General features: G+C 45.1%; 1 protein-coding gene and 1 pseudogene across 1 annotated transcript; one reads left to right on the top strand and one right to left on the bottom strand.

Moving 5' to 3' along the window:
• Positions 1-1,783: 1,783 nt before the first annotated feature.
• Positions 1,784-5,708, bottom strand: LOC144257137 (uncharacterized). The gene is given in 4 exon segments (XM_077803114.1): positions 1,784-2,425; positions 2,427-3,395; positions 3,439-3,814; positions 5,569-5,708. Coding segments are annotated over 4 exon segments (1,929 nt in total). The 3' UTR covers positions 1,784-1,981.
• Positions 5,709-7,885: 2,177 nt separating this feature from the next.
• On the top strand, positions 7,886-8,950 carry LOC144257136 (V-set and transmembrane domain-containing protein 5 pseudogene; annotated as a pseudogene).
• The last annotated feature ends 1,219 nt before the right edge of the window (positions 8,951-10,169 follow it).

Genomic DNA, 10,169 nt, shown 5'->3' with positions numbered 1-10,169 from the left:
CTCACAGGCCATGACAGAAACCCACTGGACAGACAGAACCCTGGGCAGAAAGGAAGCAAACAGACCTCTCTCCATTGTCCCAACATTCCCTCTCTTTCTCCTCAAATTGGCACTGTTCCCCATCCTGCCCACCTCCAAATACTAGTGACAGAAAAGCAGAGCAGATGCATTTGGATACTGGTAACCTAGCATCTCTCGAGCTCTTGGAACACTTCCTAGGTACAATCCATGATCACCTGGACTTCCCTGTTCCCTAGGATATTTAATGACTACAGGCCTCAGAGCAGGACGCAGGGAGCTAGGAAAGGATAGACCTTTCCCCTTTGTCCCCCATCTATTCTGTTTAAAATAAACTGTTCCAATGCAGATAGCTGGTTCCAGGGAATTTATGCCCAGGAACATACAGGCCATGGCCAGAGTTCAAAAACTCCATGCAGGAGTTCCCCTCTCAGAAAACCAGATGAAGCCTCACTATGCCCCATCCTCAGATGCCTTCTACAAGACAGCTAACTGCTGAGCCTAGAAAACCCTGTGCTGTGAAACAGACATGGCTTTGTGTTTCCCTGAGATGCCACCAAAACCAGAACTGGAGTAGCCCCACCAGCAACACAGGGGAGAGGAAACAGCAAGGCCTAGCTCCATGCCAGAAGAGTGGGAAGTCAGGCACCTTAGAGTGCACTCATGTCCTGGCTTTTCTCTCTCTCTCTGGAGAATCAGAATCCATGAGGTGAGCTAACTAAGAGTCTCCAGTAGCTAAAGCATTGGCCTTTGACAGTGGAGTGCTGAATTTAAAAAAAAAAAAAATACAACAAAACTCTCAGCAACTTGAAAAGTCCCTGAGTATCCTGTGAAACAAGTATCACCTGTCTGCCAGCAGTTTGATGAATCGACTGTCTGTTCAGGCACACCTCTGCTGATCGGGGTGGGGGTGGGAGGCCTGCACAGATCTGTCTTACCACTATTGCTCTTTCTGGCTGGGCCTTGCGGGATTCATCCATTGGCTGAGCAGTGACCAAAAAGAAACATCTTACTTTCTGTGGCTACTGCAGATTTTAATCCCTGGTGGGAGCAGAAGGCCAAAGGAGATCTTGGAGAGTGTCCATTTTCAAGGGGTGCTTGGGTAATGGGCCAGTGTCATTTCTGAGCCCTGAATCAACTGCCATGAGGAGGCAACCCTGGGACCAAGAGCTCCTCTCTTCACCTGCCCACTGTTCCCTTGAGCGGGCCTCAAGCACACTGGGAGGCCTCTGCATCATTAAATGGATGCAAAGAAATCAGAATCCAGGAAAAGAGGTTCAAGGTGATGAATGACCTGTGCTGATCCCTGGTGCCCTGGGGCAGAGTGGGACTGAAAACTGAGTGAAAAGGGGTGAGAGGAGGGGAGGGAGAAGAGTATTGGCAGGTGAAGCTGGAGTCAGAGATGGAAACACGGAACCTGTCCTTATAATCAGATCCCACTGAAAAGGGTACAGGCCAGCTCGCCTCCCTAGCCCCCTACTATCGGGAGTGTTCCCCTTCCCAGGGCTGCTCTGGAGAGAGGGCACAAGTGAAGAGAAGTGTGCTTGGTACAGATGAGCACTGGAGTGAAGGAAGGAATCTGTCACCAAGTAACTGTGACCTTGTGCAAGTTGCCTGCCCTCTTCAATCCTTAGTTATCTCACTTGGGAAATGAGGAGATTGTTCTAGAGTCTGAGATCCTTTCCATGACTCTTCGTCCATCTCCCTTCTCATCCTCCAGCAGCGATGAGCTCAGGCACTAGTGGGTCACTTTACAAGAGGGATCTAGACAACAGGATATGATCGGCTTGAAAAGGGAAAAATTAAGGCCCTGTGGGGATTGGGAGGTAGCAACCCTTGAAGTCCACTCTTCCTCCCCCAGTCTTTCCCTCCTCAAACGGAGGAATTTTCCCCCTCTGTCCAAATGGCACTTCAGGTGGTCAGTCTGGAGCCTGTGGCACTGTCGAGGCACCAGCAGACCCGGTTAGAGATGTGTGTCTTCCTCATCTAGGTCATCCTTGGTCAGGTTGTCCAGAGGGACAATCCAGCTGTCCCCCAGCTCCCCATTAAGGTTCACCACCTTCTTCTCCTGCATCTCGGAGGAGGTCTCCATCACTTCCAAGGTTGGGTTGTCATGGTAACCATTCTCCACTGTCTGTAGCTCCTCTGTGAGTCGTTGCTGATCCTTCCTCTGGGAGAGTCGCTGGTGGCAGCAGCCATAGAGGGCCGCAAGGAGGAGCAGGAAGGATGCCATGTAGACGATGGTGATGATGAGGGGCATGCTGAAGCAGTCTTCAGCCTCCTCCGGCGGTCCTTCATCCCCCAGCTGCATGTGGCTGACTCCCACCTCTCTTAGGTCATCCCACTTGTCCTTCAGCAGGGCGTACACATTTTCAGGAAGGAGATTTGTTTGAATAGTGATTTTTTTTGAGGGCCACCGCCTGGCTTTCCTGAATGGGAGCCAGCTGTACTGTACACGAATCCTGAGCCGGGTTGAAGGTGGCCTTGACTGCTTGGCACAGCTGTGTGATCAATTTATCATCCACTGGAGGGCTCTTTGCACAGGGGTTGGTTTCCGTGAGGTTCAGGATGAGCAGCTTCTTATCCAGTCTTTCAGGAGGCATGCAGTCTACCTTGGGTTTCCCAGGAGCCAGGGTGGAAGAGGTTGTGCTGAGGCCTTGGGGGGTAGTTGAAGCCGAACGAGTGCTGGAGTGGGTGTCTCCCCCAACAGTAGATGTGGCCCCAGTTCTTGACCAAGGACTGGACGAAGAGCTCTCAAGCGGAGATGTCATGGAGGAAGACGGGGTGGGCTTGGGTGGCATCTGGCTGGAGGTCTGCCGAGTTCCTTCTGGGGTGCATGGTGGGTGTTCCTTCTTGGGTGCTATGGTGGAGACTGAAGAGGTTTGAGTGGTGGGCAACACCTTGGATGTGGGGCCGCTAGTGCCAGGCGCAGGGCTTGAACCACTGGAGACGGAGGAAAGGCTGTGTTGTCCACTGGTGGAGCTCTCTGGGGTCTTCACAGTTACAGTGGTTGAATGGTGAGAGCCTGGGCTGCTAGGTGAATCCACAGAAGGTTTTTTTGTGGTAATGGGCTCTGGAGGAAGAGGGCTCGGCACCTCTGTTCTATGAGTGATTGGGGTGGCTGTGGGATCATGGCCACTACTGCTGTATCCAGGGACAGTTATTCCTTTGTCCGTGCTCTGGAAGGTTGTTTTTTCAGTGTTGGTTAAAGTGGGAGAGGAAGGCGTGGTACTCTGTGTGACACTGGTGGTTGTAGAGACTGTAGTCCCCGCAGGGGTGCTTGGCTGAGTCGGGTTCAAGGACCCCCCTCGGGATGTGGATGCTGAAGAGCCTGGCCGTGTTCGACTTGGTGGGTGTCGCTGGGTCTGAAGTGGTTCCTGAAGTTTGGGGCTTCGCACTTGAGACTGTGCTAGTTTTTACTGTGGTAGTCAGGGCTGCTGCTGGCGAGCCGTCCGTACCTGCTGCTGGCGAGCCGTCCTTACCTGTGTCATCCTGGGCGAGCGACGCCAGAGGCAGAAGCAGCAGCAGAAGCAGCGCGGAAAGCGCCAGCGCGGAGCGCATGGTGCCCTCGCCTCCGGGCCCGAAGCAGGTGGCTGCGGGGTTGGCGCAGGGTCTGTGCGTCTGGAACGTGGGCGCCGCTCTGGGAGGCCTGGCGGTGGCTCCCAAGGCCTGGCGGTGGCCCCGCACTCTGGAGTCATGCTCCGGCGGCCCCTCCTCCCTGCCGCAGAGCCGGGTTGGGGCGCAGAGCCAGCGGTAGAGGAGCAGCGGCGGCTGCGTCCAGGCGGTGTCTCGAAGTCTTAGTATTCAAAAGAAAAAAGTCTAATAGTCAAATCTGATCACATAAGAGAAGGATTCATAATTTCTTTAGGATTTAGAATGAAAAGAAACTAAGGCCTTCACAGTTTGTTAAAAAAGCACACTAAACTATTTTTATGCTTCCTGTATTGATGAACTTTGATTCACTTGAATACCATCCATTTAAACTTGGAATAGATTGACCCTCTTCACATGCAGATTTCCCAGAGCACAGACAATTGCTTAGCCTTAGTGGATGCTCAAGAGTTATCTGATGTACAAAATTTAAAAGGTGTGTCTGCTCATATGCATGGGTTTCTCTATTTCAGCTAATTTGATTGATTAGTCAACTGAGGCTAACATGCTATTTTATCTTCTTTCCAGGTGGGTTCAGTATGGTTTAAATTGTTTGTTCACAGTGATGTCCCTTGGGAAATGATAGCAGCAACAACAATAATACCTTATGATGACACCTGGCTGTGAGGGTCTATCAGGGCAGAAATCTTCTTGCCAAAGACTAGTTCTTTCCAAGACACACCTTGATTTTAAACTGAGACAGTCTGAGGGTTCATTTCAAACCACAGTTCTGACTTATGTAAGTCATAAAAATGGGCAATATTTGAAGTAAGGTAAATGGAAACATGCTACATTTCTTACATGCTTGGAATTGGACAGAGGAGAGTTTCATTTTCTATGCAAGTGGATGCCAATTTCCTACATCAACATCAGTTTTAAACACAGGTGCACACAAAAAATATCCATGAATCTAGGCCCACCCTGAGATTTGGCATGGGCAGGTCACTTGTATTACCAAACAAATATCTTCAGAAATATGATTTTCCTATTAGCCATGGAAGTAACTGAGCTCAGATTTCGATAGGTATATGTACAGTCATATAGATATAAGTATATTGCATATGAGAATGCAACCTATAGGCATAGTCTTCTCTGCAAGTTTTTTGGCCTTTTGCGTCTGCAGTAGTTTCATGATTGCATAAGAATAACAAAAGGAAATGTTAAATAAATTTATTTTATGAAGATCCTGCATAATCTAAGATTCAGTTGGATCGCACAGAAAAATTAAAATTTCATAATGCAAAATAGGAAAGGATACACTTTAAAAGCATTTGTTAGAGGGAAGGAAGAAGGCTGCTTCATACAACTTTCAACTTTTGCATGTGTTTATCATAAGTTAAGAGACAACTCTTCTAAACAGTCTTTTGTATCTAAATATAAGATGACTTCTAGTTATCAGAATGACTAAGGTTATTTTGATAATATAGAAATCTGTTTATTTGAGATTCCAAGTTTGGTTTCTCTGAATGTTAAAAAATTTTCATAATTTTTTCCCAATACTAACCAAATCTGTTATGCTTTCTTAAAATTTTCTAACTGCAGAATAAATTTTAATCAACCTTTCATAACATATCCTTGCTAAGCATAGAACCATCACGGGATCACTTCTTATTTCAGAAGAGATATGAGAAAATTATAAAATGGGGATTTTTCAATTCCAATTGTTCATATATTTCTAACATCATTTATAAACCAAATCTGCATGCACCAATGCCCGGTTTCCACTTTGATAGAGATGTTTCTAGTTTGGCAAAAGTTAATTTGAAAGTTAACAAGAAGAGATGTTTCAAAGTACTTGCAAGGAAACTGGGAAAAAAGAAAATGTTAAGTTATTCAATAAATGACTTAGAAGTATCACTATGGAAACCCGTGTTGCCTTTGTTCCTTCAAGTAGCTGACAGAGAGATGGTGTCCACACATTCCTTTCTGAGCACCTCAACTGTTTGTGTAAGTTTGAAGTCCGGGTGCAGGGGTCCAGGGACCTTCAGCTTTTGATTGGTTAACCCCTTCCTTTCTGAAGCTTCTGCAAGACGGCCCATGTGTGTGAAGTCCTCAACTCCTCTTTGATGATATTGGAAATCCATTCATGGATCGAAAAGTTACACCAGTTCCAGAATAGGCTTTGGCACTTTAATTAAATTCAGTTTAATAGTGGCTATATCAATGTCTTTTGTGGTTAAAGGGTAGAAAAATGGCACTGTTCCCTGCTTTGAATGCCACTCTTTATTGTTTAGAATCATGTTTTTGTCATGGACATATGTTTCATTATTTCATTATATAATATATATATTATACATATATTCAGAGAATGTATATATTTAGAGAAAATGCTTTTAGACACTAAATTCAGTGATAATGCGGATATTTTCTTGCTGTACTAACTTGAGGGGAGAGAAAGAGAGGAAGGAAAAGCAAGCATGAAGAGAACAAGTGTAAGGAGAAAATAACTCATAAAAATTGTTTAATCTCATGAATAAGTATAGTTGGGGAAGAGAGAAGGGATACGTTAGGTTTTCTTGGAAAGATTGCATCCCTTGTTTGCAGTTATCCTTCAGATCTATTAGCCAAAGGTGGCAGAAGAAGACTTGGAGTAGAGGCTGTATCTGTCCCTATATTCTCACCTGCATTATTCCCTTTTTCATTACTATAACAAAATGTCCAAGGCAGGATACTTGTTAATAAAAGGGGTTTGTCACATTTTGGAGGATTGAAAGCCCATGATTAGGCAGCCACATTGGTGTAGCCACTGGTGAGGACCTAATGGCCGACAGCATCACGGCAGGAGTGTTGTGAGAGCACAAGATCACATAGCATCACAGAAAGCCAGCAGAGGGCTGAGTGCCACCATCCCTTCTGAGGACACACCTTCAACTGACTGAAGGCTCTCCCACTCAGCCTTAAGATTCTGCATCACTTCCCAACACCTAGAACATAAACTCTTGGTGGAAAAACAATTTCCAAATCACATCACGACCTTTGAAGAGGCAGCCTAGCACTTAGGAGGTGAGGAAGGCCTGATGGTGCAGACCTATGGCACTTGAACCCCCAAGTTCCTACCCAAGTAAAGAGTTCTGCGTTTTATTATTAGAAAGGATCCAATTTTCCATGTTTCTATTCTAAAAAAAACACATAATATATTTTATAAAATTAGAACAATTCTTTGTAGAATTTATGAGGCTTAATGTATATGTTGCCGCAAATTTCTAGTTTGCATCATGAATCACACCCTACTGACAAATGGGAGAAGGTTTAACGGTTTCTTCCACAGCATAAAGATGAGCAAAGATGTGGAGAGTCTAGGGGTCAATAAAGGTCCAAGGGCAAATCTTTTAAGGGCCTGGGGCTGATGAAAGAGACAGGTTGGACATACAAACAAAAACATCAAACTAGCCCATTATTTATTGTGAAGTAAATACTAAACACAGCACGTTAAACCCTTTTTTTGTTTGTTTTAACTGTGAATGTCGTATATATTGAAGAAATCTATTGGAAAAATTCAGGTGAGCTATTTCACGCAAAACATTTTGTTTTCTAAATTTGGAGCTGTATTATATGATATACAATAATTTTGTGAGATATGGAGCCTTTATCACATATCTTGATTTTTAAAAATTTAACAATGAGATATTTTATCTTTTATTTCTAAAGAATTTGCCTTTCTTGGGGCTGGGGTTGTGGCTCAGTGGTAGAACGCTTGCCTAGCATTGTGAGGCACTGGGTTTGATTCTCAGCACTGCATAAAATAAATAAAATAAAGGTACATTGACAACTAAAAAAACTTTAAAAAAGAAAAATAATTTGCTTTTCTCAAAGAAGTATCAACATTCATTGTTTAAAACCCAAATAATTACTTACTAAAGCAAAAGGACTATTCCATCTTCTTTTGATATGCAGGTACAGTTTTGAAGAAATATAATAATTCAATAACTTTACATTACTCAGAAAGTTACTGAGGGAATTTTAGAAAGGCATAGACTAGCCCTACCCAGGAAGAAAGATTACTCTTTTATTCTAGTTTACAAAACAAAAAAACAAATTTGATAATAAAGTTTATAATTATCTCACAACTTAGTGTTTAAAAGCTTAGTGTGTTATTTAAATAATGTTTCATTTTTTACATCTGAAATTATTTGTCATCAAATTGCAATAAAACATGTATATATGATTTTAAAGACAGTGTACATCTTTAAATATGGTAGGAGTCTGAAAGTTTGTAATGCAAGAAGAGAAGGTAAGATACATTTTTCAAGATAATTAAGTTTGGAGTTTACATGTATGATTTTACATTTCAATAAGTTGCATATTATTATAAGATCAGCAAAGTGCACAGATTGAACTGTATCTGCACATTGTTGAGTGTAGAATGCTGTGCATTTTTCCAGTGGACTCTAATTACAGAAACACCTGTACTGTATAAATTTGTGCTGACCCGCTCTTCCCCCTCCCTCTTCTCCCTCCCTCTTTCCCCTCCCTCCTCCTTGGGAACTGGTTCAACCAGAGTACAACCAGCTCATCTGCATCTGGTCCTGGAAAACCTGCTGGAGCTACAGCAGGAGGGAAGGCTGCGGGAGGAGCTGCAGCGGGTGAGCGTCAGTGCGGAACACACACCAGCGGGCCCTGCCCTGTGCCCCGCCACTGGAGACGCCCATGCCTGGCCTGTGCTGCCCGGGGTTTGCTCTTGAGGCCTCTGCGGTGCTGGTGGAGGAAGACCCGAAGCATCTCCCTGGGACTCTTTGCCCTCTGCCTGGTCGCAGCCCACTGTCTGCAGAGTCAGGGTGTGTCACTGTACATTCCCTAGTCCATCATCAATGCCACTGTCGAAGAAGACATCCTGCTCTCCGTTGAATATTCCTGCCATGGGGTGCCCACCATCGAATGGAAGTACAGGTCCAACTGGGGTGTGCAGAAAATCGTGGAGTGGAAACCAGGGACTCAGGCCAATATCTCCCAAAGCCATAGGGACAGAGTTTGCACCTTTGACAATGGCTCCATCCAACTTTTCAGTGTGGGAGTGCGGGATTCAGGCTCTTACATCATCACCGTGACAGAGCGCCTGGGGAGCAGCCAGTTTGGCACCATTGTCCTGCATGTGTCTGAGGTCCTCTACGAAGACCTCCATTTTGTTGCTGTCTTCCTTGCTTTACTCGCTGCTGTGGCTGCAGTGTTAATCAGCCTCATGTGGGTCTGTAATAAGTGTTCATATAAATTCCAGAGGAAGAGAAGACACAAACTCAAAGAAAGCACAACTGAGGAGATTGAGCTACAAGATGTTGAATGCTAGTCAAGGCTGGGCCCAGTTACATTCCTACCTCAAGAGGAAAACATTATTTCCTAACCAAAAGAACAAACATAGACAATCTACTCTACAGCCTCTTGTGGTCCTGCCATGCAACCCATTCCTGCTAGGACAGCCAGAAGGTAACACAATGGACCACATGGAGTTGAAGTTTACTGCTTGGACAAACTCAGTCCCAGGACTTCAAGAAGAGTGACTGGGGTTTGAGCCAGGAGCTTTGCTTGACTGAAGTTTCGGGGTCATGTTGACCCATTACCAATGATGAGGGACTGGCACTGACTGCGACTCACAGAGCTTGCTCTGGCCCCAAGGATGGTCTGTTGGAGGAATCCCTGTGTCAGGAGCCAGAGTATCTACAGATTGGCTGATGTGCAGCCAGCATTGGAACATGCTTTCTGTGCCTTTGTGCTTATATCTGCTCTGGAAACTGCTGCACCCACCAACCTCCTAACTTGTACCTCAAAAGCACTGCTGTGAGAGCTATTGTGAGAAAATCTGAGGCTTTCGGACAATCTGCTGCCTCAGAGGCAGAGGTAAAAAGAATCTAAGGGGTGCTCTTGTGCTATAGTGAGCTGCTCAGAGGTGGGACCCTATAGCTTAGAGCTTTAAGGAGAGGAGCTTGATGCAAATCTGAGGGACCATCTATGGACATAGGAAACAGAATTTTTTTTTTCTTCCTCTACCATTCCAAAATGAATTGGGTTTTTCTCTCTCATAGCCCAGTTAGGTCAGTGTGAGGGAAAATAAGGCTCATTTTCACTATGGGCAGCATTGGTCTTCCTGGCAAGCTAGATTACGCCACCTGTGTGAAAGTTGAGCCTGCATATGGATGGTGCAACCAGGAACACAGTAATCTCAGGCTTAAGATCTGTCCCGCTCAGTCACAAACACTTCATCTCCAGTCAAGTCCTTGTTCTCTCTTCTACCCCAGCTGAGGAATGCTTGGCTCTCACCTACCTCACAGTTAGGATATCAAGAGAAACCCACAGTGTGTCTAGAGCACTCTGAGCAGTTTAAGAAAAGCATGAGAATCCTTCAAGGATCTGGAAAGCTCTACTGGAAAATGCTATACTGAGTATTAGAAATTGAAATGCCTTGGGGTACAGAGGCTCCAGCTAATCTTGGGGATTGGATCCCAACAGGCCTTCATCCTTAATGTCTCCAGTTTGTGGTGATGTTTACCTGAAAATTTTTCCATCCCCAC

The sequence above is a fragment of the Urocitellus parryii genome, chromosome 10 (genome assembly GCF_045843805.1).
Source record: "Urocitellus parryii isolate mUroPar1 chromosome 10, mUroPar1.hap1, whole genome shotgun sequence".
Classification (NCBI taxonomy): Eukaryota; Metazoa; Chordata; class Mammalia; order Rodentia; family Sciuridae; genus Urocitellus; species Urocitellus parryii.
This window is presented reverse-complemented; position numbering and strand designations above follow the sequence as displayed.